This window comes from Bombus huntii, chromosome 5 (assembly GCF_024542735.1).
Source record: "Bombus huntii isolate Logan2020A chromosome 5, iyBomHunt1.1, whole genome shotgun sequence".
NCBI lineage: Eukaryota > Metazoa > Arthropoda > Insecta > Hymenoptera > Apidae > Bombus > Bombus huntii.
In genome coordinates, this window is record NC_066242.1 from 10460533 (window position 1) to 10477571 (window position 17039).

General features: G+C 32.5%; 2 protein-coding genes across 6 annotated transcripts in view; one reads left to right on the forward strand and one right to left on the reverse strand.

The window, feature by feature from the left end:
* LOC126866142 (fasciclin-1) overlaps positions 1-17039 on the reverse strand; it is a 382489-nt gene that overhangs the window by 100323 nt on the left and 265127 nt on the right. The window lies entirely within an intron of this gene.
* The window catches only part of LOC126866143 (origin recognition complex subunit 3), a 37175-nt gene continuing 23994 nt past the window's right edge, over positions 3859-17039 (forward strand). Inside the window, exons 1-14 of one of the 2 annotated variants that reach the window (XM_050619343.1) lie at positions 3859-4025; positions 4390-4521; positions 4608-4728; positions 4803-4957; positions 5038-5198; positions 5279-5387; positions 5493-5657; positions 5743-5940; positions 6134-6250; positions 6388-6675; positions 6766-6999; positions 7627-7746; positions 10555-10622; positions 10855-11207. In XM_050619343.1, coding sequence (XP_050475300.1) covers positions 4002-4025; positions 4390-4521; positions 4608-4728; positions 4803-4957; positions 5038-5198; positions 5279-5387; positions 5493-5657; positions 5743-5940; positions 6134-6250; positions 6388-6675; positions 6766-6999; positions 7627-7746; positions 10555-10622; positions 10855-10948 — 1986 coding nt within the window. In that variant the 5' untranslated portion in view covers positions 3859-4001 and the 3' untranslated portion in view covers positions 10949-11207. Of the gene's footprint in view, positions 4026-4389; positions 4522-4607; positions 4729-4802; positions 4958-5037; positions 5199-5278; positions 5388-5492; positions 5658-5742; positions 5941-6133; positions 6251-6387; positions 6676-6765; positions 7000-7626; positions 7747-10554; positions 10623-10854; positions 11208-17039 lie in introns of those variants that run through there. The other variant, XM_050619344.1, reaches the window with a different exon arrangement.

Genomic DNA, 17039 nt, shown 5'->3' on the forward strand with positions numbered 1-17039 from the left:
ATCCGAGCTCGTCACCGAGCGGAGCACAAGAATTTTATTTCCAGCGCAACGAGCACACGAGTTACAAGAGCACGGAAACGGGATTTGAAAAAGAAAAAAAAAAAAAAAGAGGAAAAGAAACGCACCGAAAGAAAAAATAGGGAAAAGGTGCAACAAAGAGGAAGAAAAACCGACTACCAAGAGGGGATGGTAAAGAGTTCGCCGCGAAGCTACAAAGCTGTTCTCTTTATTATCTCGTTACCGGCTAGAATGTCCTCGTAATCCCGAGATTTTTTCAGCCGCCTGTCTACCGCAATAACATAGATACCGTTTCTGCATCCTGCGGAGAAAAGTTCAATCTCAGGCATAAAAGGAGAGGAGAATTCGCGCGATGGGAGCAACAACAATGGCCCTCATTACCGACGTCAGGAATTGGGTCCTGTGTTTCGTTAAACTGCCTTGCCGTTTTCTTCTCCAGAAGAATCGAGAAACGTCGTGATCCTCTTGGATAACGTTTCTTCCTCTTGATTCTTTCTTTATCTCATCCTTCTTTTTAGTGAGAAAAATTCTTGGTTCCGAGGGAATCATTTCCTTGAACTATCAGTTGTGAACGAGATATGTGTTTGTGTGTGTGTGTGTGTGTGTGTCATTTTCCCTTCTGCGTTCGAGAGGCTGACAGCAGTTTCGACAAGTCCTAGACCAAAAGCTTCTCGTGTTTCTTTCCGTTTGATGGGCGAGCTGGCCAACCATTTTATCGTCGCATCAGCGAAAATGTCCCCACTCTCTTCGAGTTCGCGTGAGTGCGATCGTTTTTGCTTCTAGATCCTCGAATCGACGCTCTTTCAAAGGATATCAACGCCTTTTACAGACCTCGATCGAGGACTTATCTGAAAATGACTCCTTCGTTTTCGGGGAAAGAGATCGATTTGCACGAGATCACATGCAAATACATCGGTGATAGACGAGGTGTAAGCGTGGTTCGAACGTGGAGAACGGAATAGTGAGTGTAACTTGTTGGGTGGATGGGTGGTGTGATTTGGTTGTAAAATCGGGCTATGATGTGGTGTATAAATTTTCCGTGTAAAAGACAGATCAATGAGTTCAGGTGTTTAGAAATTGGTTTGCTGCTTTGAATTGATTAGTTACGGCCGGGCAGCGAATTTTTATACGTTTGCGAAACATTTAAATGAACAAAAATTTATGAAGGATAACCATGAATTTGAACATAGAAATCCAAAATTGCAATATTCGTTAATTTTTATAAGATAATTTATTCGATAAATAAAATTACTAATTATAAGTAACTTCTATACATCTATGATAATGACATAAAGATGTAAAATTTAATGTAAAATCGAATTCCTCAAGTTTATTAAAATTTCTATTAAACTTTCATTAAGATGGTTATCAAGATTCATACTTATCAAAGCGTTTAATAAAATTTCAAAGGGTGTAAATTTCATCGATATTCTATTAGAATTATAGCCTAATTAAAACTCCAGACGATGTTGAGACAGAAAAGTACAGGAGGTAAAAGAAATTTAGGCACGTAACTGATACATTTCCACGTTTATCTGCAGCTAGTAGGAACAAGGAAATCTTTGATACCGTTGAATTACACCGTGAACAAGGGGGTAGAATGAAATAAAAGCAGAGACATTATTCATCGTGGGCATCGAATTGTACGTACGACGATCGAAAAATCTAGACAAATATGTTCCATTGAACGATCAATAGGTCTCTCCCTCCCCGATCTCTGCATCGTTTTGTCCCAGACATCCCTTTCAACGAAGGCGGATGATTAAGTCCTCGATCGAATCCCATTTATTTTCCGGCAAGAAACCCCTTGGGGCACAGGTGCGATGGCCGACCACAAAACGAGAACATTCGTACAAAGCTGCTTGCGCAATCGATTTATATTCTCTCGCCAAAAAACCTATTTTTCTATGCTTTCGTTGCGCGTCGGCCAGCTTGTAGCTGAAAGCCTGCTTTTCGAAATCTGCTTCGAAGCATCGGTTAACAAAGAAAATAACGCATTGCTGGATTAACCATGAAACAAAAAAAAAAAAAAAAAAAAGAAATAAAACAAGCTACCGTTTGCATGCCACGCGGGAAAAGTGTCAGAAGTGGCTTGGCTTAGCGGTGACACGATAAACCTACGTAGTCGAAAACGTTGGGAGCTAGGCGAAATCGGGATTCTCTTTCGATACTGATTGGATCGTCGGTAAATGTTTTCCTAGTAGAAGAGGATATCTATGTAAGTTGGAAAATCTGTGTAGTTTTTATCGAGAGATTTTGCTTGCTTCCCTCCTCTCGTTTGATAGCTTTTTGGAGAATGTTTTTTGAAAAGTTGTGTTATGGGCTGAAAGCAGATATATTTAGATGTTACTATATAAATCCTTTTTATGCTACCGCGTCATCAGTTGAAGTTAATTTTACTTTTTAAAAACGAAATTATCTCCGATAAAATCGATCAATTTCTTCGCTGTGTCTTTGTTTTAACATATTCAAATACTTTTTAGGACTAAATTTCTTTTGAGCTAACAGTACTTATATTGACAACATAAAAACCTACAAGTCAGCAAAATTAATATCTCTCATCCAAAACCTCTAAACGCACAAATAATTTACGAACTAAAACAAAAACTAGATTAAATATAAATATTTTCCCAATGTTAAAAATTTTCTACCTGTTGTTGTCCTCCTATAAATGTATCATTTAGCAGAAATATCAAACAATTGAACTTTGATGGTATTAAAACCATACATTTCAAGACCAAATTCCCGCCAATGCAATCGTTCGTGTGGATTCAGTGCAGGCCGATTCGCAACATGTATTCGTGGATGAAATTTTGAGGAAAGATGGATGAGCAAACAGACTTCCGGCGGAGCTCATAGAAATGCTGAAATGTACTTGGCGAGCTCGGAATAATTTCGATTTCAGTGGTCGTTGCACGATCGTTTACACGGGCGCATACCAGCGAGGATATTTCAGTACACTGTGAGGCACGGGGCATGGCATCTTGTTTGGACACTTCTTTAAATCAATTACGAGTTCCTGGCAGGCAAGTTCGGCGAGCAAGTAGCACACTTCCACCCCTACCAGTTTAACGAAAGTTCGGCGAACGCCCTCCTCTCCATTGCCCTCCGCACGGAAACGTGGCATCAAACTCTCGGTTTCCGGATTGTTTGCTCGGCGAATTCAATCGGCGCATTTGCGATTCAGATGATGATCGGGGCAGCTTACGCTCGTGAAATTCGAATATCACAATTACCCAGCCTTAGGCCCCTGGTAGGGCCAAATTTTCAAAATTCCACCCTCGCCTCTGGTTACACTACTCGCGTTGCGTTGGTTGTAAGTGTGCTGGTCATTTGCAGGGCGAACACGTTGATTCAAATTATCTTTAATACGTGTATGATGCGAAATGCAATATGGTACTGCATGAAGCACCGCGTGCAACTGAATATTCAGAGTAATGTTGCGCTTAATGAGGATAGTTATTATTGTTAAGAAATGTTTCGAAATTACTTGAAGCGGTAGACTTTCTTTTATTTATTGTCTTGCCTATTCCAGAATAAATCTTCGGAAATTTCTAAGAAATCCTCCTAGAAAATAGGATATGTAATATAATACGAGATTTTGTTTTTTTAAATTAGCAAAATCATTTATCAGAGAAATTTTAGATAGTTAATAATTAATTTTTAATCTGGATTAAATGTAGCTTGAAAAAATTACATTGATTTAATACGGAAAAATAGTTAAAAGAATTTCAGTGATCTACAATTAGTAATCAATGAATTAAAGAAACTGGGTGATTTAAATTTATGAAGACAAGCGCGCTGATGATTAGCGCACTCTAGGATCGTCTCTGAAACTAGTCAGTGCGACAGTTGTGATCAGTTAGTGGGTACGTGTGAAGTGTTTCTGTGCTTTCCATATTAATGACATGATTTTTACTGATTGGAATAGTTTTTGGTCATTTTATTAAAATATATGGTTTTATGAACATTTCTTGGATAATATGGACAACGTATCAGTATCAAAGGTACAGTACACCTGTTGCTTCTACTTACATAACCTCAACGTGCAGACGCGGTACTTTGTACATCATATGGTTGAGTTAGCTGATACTTGTACAAGATAATTTAATATTGTAATTTTAAATAATTATAAGTTTTATCTATGTACTGCTCTTCTTTTCCTAACATTGATTTAAAACATTATAATTTAATAAGTTTAATTTTGTTGTGATAATTTTTAGGCATAGTGATTATTTTGTTCTTTTAACATTTCATAAATTTAAACCTGTGGACAAAGTCATTGTTTATTATATATGTTATTTATTTTTCAAGTTATAACCTTCTTATAAAATCTTTACACTTTATTAAAGAATATTAAAATACTTCTAGGGTGTCTTTGTACACAAAGGTGCTTATAAGATCGGGAATAAACAAACAAAATTTGAACCACCAGATTATTTAAATGCATCATGGTATCTTACTTATAAAGAAACATGGGAAAGCATTCAAAATGCTATAGAGGTATTTCTTCTATATTAAATGCTAATACACAAGAGTCATTTCGTTATCATCATTTATTGCATCAATAAGATCTTTTAAAATTATAGGCTATAAGGTCCAATATGTTTCAACAAGCTTTAGATGACTTACAATCTTTTGTTTCCAAGGTTAAAGATAAACCAATAGAGGAATTTCAGAATGAGATACAAACAGCTATTCTATTAACTGGTAATATAATTGAATATATATGTATCATTTTTTTAAATTTAATGACCAGATTTATGAAACTATTGGCATTGCAGGAGTTAATGTTTCTGATCACAAGGTAATGTTTCAAAGAGTAGTTTCTAAGCTAGAACCAATAACAAATCATATCGCTGTTATATGGGGTAGAGACTCGAATAATATAAAGAATCTCACAGAAGAATCAATTTATCAGTTGATGAATAATGAAAAGGTACTACTTCAGTTAGCGCAGTTACCAAACTATTAGAAATATGCAGTATTAGATGTTACATGTAGTATATTTATCTGTAGGATGATGAAGATATACAAATTAAGAAAACTCACTGTCATATGAGGAATCTAAAATTATGGCACCAAGAAAATTGTGATCGAAATGATCCTCTGGTTATAATGATAACTGATTTTGAAAGTTCTTCTCCTGCAGTACTGCATGATTTTATTTTAATACTGAGGTATTAGAATCTCTTGATTGTATATTGGAATGTTACAGACTCATCGGTGGCTTATTTAATTAATATTCTATATCTTTCAGTTCATATGTCAATTCAATGAAATTTATTCTTATTTTTGGTGTTGCAACTACTTTACATGCCATCCATAGATCTTTAACATATGATGTTACATCAAAATTGAATGTTCAAGTAAGCAATAAATGCATCATAGAATTATAAATATAATAAAGAAGATAATAAAATATAGAAATTTCTAAAATAAAGTCACTTTTTAAAATCATAATTTTTGTTCAGGTATTCCATATGCAAAAACAAATTAATATTTTGTCAGACGTGTTAGAAAAGACTGTTTTTTGTACAAATATCCCATTTAAATTGACTGGACGCGCGTTTCAATTTTTAACGGATATCTTTTTGTTTTATGATTTTTCGGTAGAGAATTTTTTACACAGTTACAAGGTATTGGTTTACTTCATTCTTTGTTTACAATTTTTTTTTATTTCCTATATCCGATTTTTCGTTTAAGTTATCGTTACGTTTTTAGATATGTATGATACAACATTTTTACGCAAACAATATAAATTCTCTTTGTTGTCAACCGCAAAAGATAAAAAGCAGGATTTCTTCTTTAACAGATGAGGATTGGGAGGAAATTAAAAAATTGCCTTCTATAGAAAAATATATTAGACAACTTACGAATGATAAAAACAAAGATGAATTGCTTAATAATAACAGGTTTAAGGTACGGCTTTATACTTACATATTTAACTCTTACATGCATAGTATCGTTATTTGGCAAAATTATATGTATATCATAATATAATAGAAAGTAAGAATTATTGAGAAATTTATAAAATATATAAAAAAGTCATGATATTGATAAAAATCATACATATATAAAGTTAACACAGATTTATACCTAGATCTTGTTATAGGAAATGCTAATGCAGCTCTTAAATAATTTCCACCAATATATGCACCGATTTTTGTTAGTACTCAAGTGCCTGCATGATCTCATGTCGACATTACCAAATGCACCAATGGGTAAACAGGTACAACCTAATAAAAAATTAATATTTTTCTCAGAATAGTGTACCTAATCTATATGCAATAAAATTTCAATACATTTCGACAAAGTTTGGAAGATTTAAAGAATCTCCTTTTTAGATTTAGTTTAATACCATTTTAGCTACGTGAATATTACACAAAAGCAGTTTATATGAGTGATTTGAGAGAATCTCAAGAGTACAAAGAATGCCTGCAATTGCTAAGTTTTTTATCCAAGAAGGAATTTCTTGAAAAATTGAACTCTTTTACAACAATTATGGAAAGTTCGAAGGACTCAATTATGAAGAAAGTTAAAGTAGATCTACAGGACCGTATAAAAACAATCGAGGAAGCTAGTTTAGAAGTAGCTTCGAAACCTGTCGATATCGTTTCTACCGGTGAAAAACTCAGTCGACTTCAATTGAAAGAGGTTTGGAATAAAATTCAACGTTTTTCAGCTGACGCGTGTATTCTGAAAAAACAAGAAAATTATAATATTTTGCTTTGTGTTCCGCTGTAGAAATTATTGAAAATGTCTCAAACACAATCTCGATCGCCCTATAAGATAGCTCAACAGGATTTGATCGATTATTTAGATCAAAAAGTGTTTTCTGTATACCTTATCAATCCTCATTACGTACCTGGGAACGAGATATTTTGCTTCAATGATGGCAATTTAGCGAAACAACATGTTCGTGGATCTTTGAGAGCAGCGATACACACAGGATTGAACGATCCACATGTGTACTTAAATGTAAGTGAAACAGAAATAATTTTTGTGATGTTTGTGGTGTGCATGTTGCATGAGTTTAATTAAAGTAAATAAAATTAAGCTTTGAAAACACGATGTTATCGGGGTGAATTTATTAACATTAGAATGTCGAAAATTCTGTACTAAAATTCTATAGTACTAGATTCATAATTATATTTCATAATACCATTATCCAGAATTCCGTACTATCTTCAAAGTAATTAATTGAGAGTATGAAATTATTTTCATGAGGAATCAGAAACACGGTACTTCAATAAACTCTTCACTCAAGAAATCATAAAAATCATCTCCTCATATATTTTACGAGAGAAATATCTTCTCCTCTTCCATGAATTGTCTGTGTAGATCATTTCTGCATACCATTCGAAATATAATTCGTTAAGAAGTGTTCGTGATCCTCATTCAATTGGTTTCGTCTGGAAGACTCGCAACTTGAACGAACGTTCGTTCCCCTCTGTTCGTGTGTTCATTGTGGCTTACGATTCTTCCGATGCTATCGTCCTCACCCTCTATCAGTGGTTGGATATCGATTATAGATTTTTCGTAATGGGAAACGATGCCGAGGTCTCTGTCTTGCAAGTTGAAGTTAATTGGAAATACATATTTCAGTGCGAGTGCTGCAAATTGGAGAACGACGACGCCATCCCATCCACGCTGCCTGACCTCAGTATAATTTACAAGTTGCACTTAGAATCCAGGAAGCTGATCAATATGTACGACTGGTTACAGGTAACAATCTGTTCCGTGTTTGTGTTTACAGATTAATACATAGAGTAATTCACGAAAGTATTTGCACAATTACCATGAAAAATTTCTGTGCACTTATATATCGTATACGTTTTATGAAACATTTAAAAATAATATTTTCTTACATTTTTTTGTTTTAAATAATAATATCATTAAATTTTCAAATGAAAGTTGTTTGATTCTATGATGGAAAATTAAAATATTCATAAGCACAGTAATGAGACACGACAGTACTGATTATATTGATCAAACTTGAAACCAATTTGAAAATGTATATAGAAGATAAAAGATACTTATTGCAAACATATACTTAGTAGGAAATTACAATGTTAAGGCTTATTAATATAATGGATAATTGAGTGTTTAAAAATGTTTGTGATCTCTGCGAGATATAGGTATACTTGCAATAAATATATTGTAGCTTCTAGGTGCATTTTCAGATTTGTTGCAAATTTTATCATATATTCATGAAAATTGTGTCTCATTATTTGTGTTTCATTACTCGATGAATGAAATCTAATGAAATTTCAAAGTGTTTTGTATAACATAATACATATTATGTAAGACAGTATGTACATAAAAGGTTTCTAGAAGTGTTCGAATACTTTCGTGAGTAACTGTATGCGTTCGTTTTGTGATTTTAATCGGACTAGCGAACGAGTGATTCACGCGAGCGCTGTGTTATAAATGGGGTCGAACTGGAAAGGGGCTGAGGGTTGTTTTATTTTTTCGCGGTCATTAAGAGCTTGGAAATTCACCTGGTGTAAGCATTGGACAAAGGAAATTAAAGTCAAAGTATATGCATACGTAAGTGATCTCTAAATTACGTGGAGCTGTTAAAGAAATAGTAAGATGGAAGAGATAGTACACGATAATATACTTTTATAAATTATTGCTTCGTGTAATTGAGATTAAACTCTTTCCTTCAAATGATTTAATATCCCTACATATTTGTCTGTAATTACTTTGCTTGATGAATATAAGTGATTTCTGCAAGTATTTTTACATTTAGAAATATATGGAGATTATTGATACATTCCTGAATGGAATAGAAAACGTATATATATATATATAAGTAAAGATCAAGGAAAAGTTTCTCAGATGAAAGTTATTTGATTTTATGATGGAAAATAATTAGAATATTAGACTTGTTTAGTTGTTATTTATTGATATTTTAATATGAATGTTCGTTTTTTGGTAGAACCCGATATTTCTATTATTTCCAACGTATTATATATTTCAGAATATTTTTACGGATATTGATGACATATGTCAAGTTTTTAAAGAATTTTGTTAATTTTATATCTATTTCATAAATCTATTTTACGTTAATGCAAATATAATACGATGATTCGATGTTACGTTAGCATAAAGTTTTAACTCAATGTTATAGTATAAGTTCACGTGCTTGTTTATTTACAAATATACATATATGTAGCGACGCATTTTATTCTATCTCATCGGGGTAGAAAAAACGAATGTATCGTAATTTTTGTTTAGTTTGTATATTGATTTATTTCTGCTCTCGTGATATAAAATTTAAAAAAAAAAAGAAATATTTGTGGAAGCTTCAATAATATTATACAGTAAACATAGACAATATTAGAATTACCAGCAAAAAATAATATTCAATTTTGCAATAAAAATTCAGTACATGTTTTTATATGAAAAGTTTCATGATATTTTGTATAAAATATTCCAGATAAAATTAATATTCTAATTATTTCGTTTCATTTGTTGCAAAGTACATTTTATCTTGTTACGTGTGAAATCATAAATCCAAGCACTTTTGCGTCGCCTAATCCCTGACATTTATGTTCCTTTATACGAATACGAAAAAATTACGCCACGAAATAGCGAAATGACTGGAGACAGGAGCATTTTCCGAGAATTCCATTTTCACGGTCGTCGACCACGGTCCGTAAGGTGTTAAGCCACATTCGCATAGAAAGGCAGGCTTTTAATGGTGTAACAGGCTCCTGTTTGCTTTTAAGATACAGCTTATTACGCTAAAAATACTCGGCTACTTCATACAATTCTTTTTACTAAATATTCCTTTGTTTGAAATTCGTATTTAACGAAAGAATAATTTAATTAATTGTTAATTGACTATGAACTATTTTAAACAATAATATGCACGAACACTATTTTGTTTGGTGATTTTCTTCGTTTATTCGCTGACTTACATACAATATTTATTACATATCGATTATTGTTATGTATCGATGGTAATTAAAAAAATTCAAATGTGCAGGACAATTCTGTTTATTGAATATTGTTTATGCTTATGAAATTTATATTCTTAAGGATGAATAAGCTTTTCTATGAAACCTCTTTTGATTTAAGCCCCTTAAATAAATGACACTTCTACTATAATTTCCTAAGACTCTGTCATTTTTATTTGATACTGTACGACTATATTATCCATCTCTTCATCGCATTTCTTTTCGAGCATGAATCGAATAAAAATAAAAATGTGCTCTTTACTATAGTTGGTAGAATATTGTAAAATCATTAAAGTATCATAAAATAAATTGAATAAATTGAATATTATGAAAATAATTGCATCCAAAATGCGACTATCTTCTGGAAAAAGACTTTGTAATCTCTTAAATTAGAATGTCGTTCTTTGCACATTAGAAATGCAGGCTTTAGATTAAACATTATCTTTAGATTCTTACATCTACTGCTTTAATTCAAACATCCTTGCATCGGGCAGAAAGCTATACCATTCTAGCTCTAAAACAGATACTCTTGTAGCTACCACAAATAGTTATAATACTCTTGTAGGCATTTTTAATTATCGTGGATCCAGTGGGCGGTACAAAGGAACAACGGGACGTGGACCCAAAATTACAGTATCCTTTTTCATTTAGAGGTTTTCTCACGTCCGTACGATTCAGGAGTAATGGAACGTACGAAGATTTGTCTAACCGCGGTACGTTTGAAATTCATATCATAGCTCGTAATGGTGAAATCGTAAGCTCGTAGTGGTTACTCGCCGGGATCGTATGCCTCTTGTTTGAATAATTCACACGGGAACACGTGTGAATTTTATGATGGTTCACGGTATCCTTAACGGAGATTTAGAGCTCGTTTTACTCAAGCAGTCGCCGAATTGGAGTTCCTTGGTTTCATCAAGAGTTCACGACAGAAAACGGACCACGTTAAGCGACTCACATAATTATTTCATTTATTTCTTAGTCGATTTTCTTATGTTTTTGTTTTTTTTTTATTTATAAATTTCACTTATTGCTTGATTTATTATATGTAAGGTATATTTTTAATTTTCTAAACTTATGTTTTATTTTTGTGCAGAGAAATATTTCTCAATTTTTTTACAAATGTAGCTTATACACACATTTGGATTAGTACACGTGAGATTTATTTTGTACTCTTGTAACCTGCGTTTTAATAATAATAAAAAAAAAAGAAACAGGGAATGGTATTCCGTCATTTTTATTTTCTTCCAAGAAATATTTTTCAATCTTCTTCGTTTATAAATTTTTTTTCTATGTGTTGTTCTATGTGTTCCATGTATTATACTTTCCTAGCGTGAATTCTAGGACAAAAAAGAAAGATATCGCGTAACTTTCATTTTTTCTCACAGAAATGTTTCTCAACTTTTTTTAATTTTTAAATTTACCTTAAGTCCACATTAGCTTATTATAGATAAGGTTTATTATATATTTTTCTTCCTCCTTAAGAAAAAAAGGAGAGAAGTGGAAGACGATATCATGTAACTTTTATTTTTTATTTTTTTCCAAGAAATATTCTTTAACATCGCGTAGCGTGCAGAAGTTTCCGGACAAGCACTTCCGTAGCTTCGAAAGGGGAAAGCTAAGATGAAATTTAGATAACACGGGAGAATAGTATGGTGGGAAGGAAAAACAGAAAGTACGATCGAGAAACGTTCTTATTTATGAGTATAATTATAATGATTAGGGATAACTGCGTTACCTTTTCCACGTTCTAACTATCATTAGATAGACTAATGTCTGATAATACACGTATACGATCGGTGTACTACGTTCTGAAGAACTTTTTAATCATTCGAGGGGTAGTTTCAAAGGATAATAGTCAATTTGAAAGGCTGACAATTATTTGCAAACTACAACTTTTATCGCTTCGAAAATTGATATTTTATAAAAATCGTATATTTCACGAGAATACAGCTTTCGGAGAAATTTGAAATGACTATGAAAAAACTTGACATGTAAGTATTCGAAATCATTAATCATTCTTACCCTATAATAAAAAAATAATAATACAAATAAAATATAAAAATAAAATTTTAATTTTTCTTTTTCTTTTTGCTAATTCTATTATATGCGGTAAGAAGAAAATAAGATACGAGTATTTAATAATTTTGGGAACAATCAGATTCTTGGGTAAAGATGCTTTTTATATTAGAGTTTCAATGGTTCTATATTTCTTGCGTTTTAAAATTTGAAGACATTTCAGGCTCTATTGTCTGTATTTTCAATGGCTTACTACGAATGCGTTCTGTTACTAAAGTGCGGAGGAAATTTGTTTATGAAATATTGTTCATGAATTGATTGCAAGCGTGATACAGTTAAAAATTTATAGAACATGACATTATTGGTTTTTCTGTTTAGATGTTAAATAAAATTGTAAACCTGCAGATATTTTTTCCGATACGTATCACTAACAATAAATTTTTATGATAGAATATGTATGTATTTCGATCCTTCCTTTTGTCTTTTTTTCTCCACACTGCGCGTGCATCTGTTATTTTAATCATTTTTATTTTTGAAAGGGAATTTCTATATTAAAAAAAAAGTTTTCTTTTAATCGTACACGGTACTAAACGAGAGATACGACACGAAAAAGAAATTTATATGTTATAGCTACATTTTCGAAAATAAACTCAGGTTTACTAATATTTCCTATATAAAAGTATAACACATTTACATGGATGTATATAGTATGCATAATGTATACGTGTATCCGACAATTTTTGTCAAAAGTACTATTATCTCCATGTTTCTTGATAATAAAATCTTTTTATCATATAATTGTACTTCAACTAAATTATTCAAGCAATATGTAACACGCAATGTCATCTAGTTTAATCGACGAACTATGAAAATCCACTTAGTACGATATAAATATTTAGTTCATTTGGTAGCAAGGAATTTCAATTTCACGTATAAGTTATCAAAGTTACTTCGACGTCATTGTGTTAGTCATTGTCAGATGTTAAAGTGCATCAAATTCAGTCTTTTAATATCTCAATTTTATTTGATAAACTCTAACTTTTTTTTATTTTGCACAGTCTTTCACTCGTATAAGCAAACTATAGAGATCTCCAGTATTATTCAGACGGAAATAGTCAGTCACGTTTATCTAAAACCAGGGTCTTCTACTTGAAAGTAGTTCTACAAAGTGAATCTCCTGCTGGTTGGCCTAAGGCAGTGCTGAAATCGCACTCACGTTTTCATTTTACATATTGCATTGTAATATATTATCCAGTTTTGTATAGATTATAGTATCTGCCCTAACACAGATCAATATTGATTCCTGATGACAAGTCACATATATCTACGCGGTATTTTCACTGAGACATATTCTTTAAGTGATCCAATGAGAGAAAATCATTATATATCAGAAAATATTAGTCCTGCACTTCTCAAACAACATTTGACAGACACTCAGCTGATTTTCGCATTTCCAACATCTGAAACTGCAGTCAGTCATTTATAACTAAAGATCCACACTAAATTCCGATTTCTCCATTTGAGATTAAAAAATAGAGTAATTTCTAAAGTAAAATTGCTCCGAAGCAAAGCAACGTTTCGCGTCCTCAAACTCGAATAGAGCCCATCTCTAACACTCGAAAAATATTCACAGCACCCAAATTCTAATTCTACCGGTTGAAGTTACAGGACAGGATAATCTTTAAAGTCAAATTTCTTCGGAGTAAAATAATTTGAGCAGAACTGAATGATTAAGATTGTGCAAGACAACCGGAAATTAATTCACCTAGCATCAGACTGGAATAGAAGCAACGCGTACAGCAATGGTTAGGTATTGTGTGACTACACGTTGGCGGAAATCTTCAACATCGATCATGCCGGTATCGCGAAGCAGGCTTTCAGGGGTTCGTATATGGTACAAAGGCATGTGGATCAGTAAGGAATGTGTCAAAAGCTGCGGGCGGCACAGTTAAGCGGCTTCTCCCTTCGTAAACGTATATGATAGATGACACACGTTATACCCATGCATTGAATAGCGAATTAAATTTTGCTTGCTTCACAAATTTACTCTTCCGCGGTCTATCCGCATCAGACACCTGTCATCTATACTACTCGGTTTGTCTAGACGCGTTGCACACCACGCATTCCACATGCGAAACGTCGGTAATGAGGTTTCGTGTTGACAAAAGGAAAGATTGGTTTCTACGTGTGGTTGGTCTCGGTTGATAAATTGAAATCGTAGACGATGCAAGCAGCGAGGAAATAAGACACGAATTTTTTCTATTCTTGCGAAGGATTTAAATGCCATGTGAAACAGGATGAAACGTCCTTCGATAGCAATTAGTCCAAGTTAGTTGTTCGACAAGCGTACTGCTGAAATAGTACAGCAAATGATAAAGTTGAAATGATAAAGTTATAGTCCATTGTTCAAGATCCAATATTAGAAATGGGATTGAGCGTAGTGCAAATGTTTTCGAATCCGACTGGAAAGTTTCAAACTCTTTATGAGTACTCTGACAAACATAGTATATATATGATATATATTTTTAAGTAGATTTTAACGTAGATAAGTTGATCAAATATATATTTAAGATTTTTATGTATTAATTAGAAGATTTTTATTTTATCTGTGCTACTCTTGCGATCGTTCACTGTCTATTTTAAAAAGTAAGGTAGTGTCATACAGAGTTTGAAACGTCGATATTTTATAACTTTAAGTTTATAGTTAGTCAATCGAACATTGGAGCATAAGTACAGTTGAATGTTTAGTTGAACAACATAGTTGGTTCCACCTATTTCCTTACCAAAGATCAACATCCTTCCACTTTAGCACTAATCTAATATTACATCAAGAGTTTCTGTAGTTTCCAATTGTAGTACGGTGTTTAGCTTACCTTTGTTATGCTGGAAAGCTACAAAACAGCACGGTTTTTCAAGGAATAGTTATAATACAGAAAAAGGACATTATAAAACCGATAAAACTAAAAAAATCACGAATTTAGTTTCCAAACACTGTTACTCGGGAAAACGTAAAATATTCACATTTCCAAAGCACGATAAATTGGATAGAATAGCGATTCGAAACACTAATAAACGACATAATTCTATTATTTACGTTTATACAAACAACATAATTTTCCATTTGAGTATTATTAAGCATAATGGATACGAAATACCATAACTTTGTAATGCGTCAAATCAATGACCCAATTCAACTTCATTGGAAATCATCATGAGAAACGTTTCATCCACGTAATAATTCAACTTCCTAGGTGCATATTGATGACGTATGTCGTTCATTTGCATACAACTGTACCGACCATGCCACGAGTTTCAACGATTCGCTATTATCCAGATTTCGTTCCGATTTCTGATCCACGCTATCCTTGATCCTCGCGAACCGTTCTTTCCTCATCGTTCTTTCATTCTTCCTCTTTCTTCTTTCTCCGCTTTTCTTTTAAATTCAGAATACCAATGGACCTTAAATAAAGGAACGAACTCACTGGTTACTTCTAGATTGGGAAAAAAAAGGAGATAAAGAAAAGGCGACGGCGGAAAAAGAACTTTTACAAGCGATTGCAATCGTTCGTGTATTTTAACGGGCGAAGACGAAAGTGAACGAATATCGGGGAGAATTAATTGAATTCCCACGGTTGGATTTCCTTCGTCTGACGTGTTGCAGACAAGTTACCACTGTTGTTTTAGCAAATTTTAACTTCTCTAAGATAAGAATAATCGCGGAATAGCTTTCCGTTCGCATTTTTCGGTTTCTCATGTTGATAGCGTTTATAAAAATGAACGTGTTCTTGGGTGTAGTATATTCTTCAGAATTAGAAAATATTTTTTTGGTACAGTAACGACGATTAATGACGATATAATAATAAAATTGCTGTTGATTGGCATCGCTTTGTATTGTTGAAAATTACTATGAAACGTAGAAATTATTATTTTAAGTTTGAAACTTGAAAATTATTATTTTAAGCACGTTAGTGGTGAGAAATGATAATTTCTGATTATTTTCTTTATATATATTTTATTTTTATATTTACAGCATATTTTAGAAAAGTTGATTTAATAAAAAAAGAATACTAATGTGTGTTCTAATAGACACCATCTTTCTGGGATAACAATATTCTCTTTCTCTATTTTGCTTTCTTCTTCACAAACAATTTTATATTTCCCTTTAATTATGTATTTATAGGCAAAATGAAGATTTTTTATATCCGTGTACGCAAATATGAAAACAAATAATTAGTCGTATATTTTTAATCTTTTGATACGTGTATTACACGTGTTTCGTAAATAAACTTCATAGTGAATAGTACGGAAGAAAATATTTGTTAGAGTATAAAAAGTGCAAAAATAAATATGTAGAATTTATATTTAATTAAATTGATTAACAATTTCAATAAAACTTTAATAACAAAAATTTAATAATATTGTTTACAACTTCCGTTATTTTAAATTTTATAAAATATGCAAGTGAAAATTCTTTAAACAGAATTATGAAGAGTAGAAAGACTGAAAATACATAGAAAATGAAGTATGGGTTAGCTTCTACATTTAGTTTTCATGTAATCACTGATGCTACTGACCGTACTAGCACGGTTTAATTAAACGAAGGGGCCGTGTTCGTTAAACGTGTTACGAAGTTCCTTGATTGACGTTGATTCCGTTGTTGGAACAAGAAAGAAGAAGCCGAGTATCTTATTCTTCTTCGTAATTAAAACGTCCGCGTCTATGACGAGACGTCTGCTGGTCGTTACTTCTTTAGTATCAATTTGCAAGGGGACTCATCTATTTTCAGTAGTACTGCTTTTTCAATTAGCCCTGCGTATTTCTCAGACGTAATAGCAATTTGTTAACATTTAAATAGCCTAGTATTTAAAATTTATTGGTGTATCAGTAATTACTTCGATGCTTCGGTTAGATTTGGTTAGTTACATTAAGAAATTCGAATTTTTCATGCAATTATATTATCATTAGTTATGCACAATTATTATATAATATTACGTGATATTATATTATATTTTATGCGATTATCTTCATGGAATA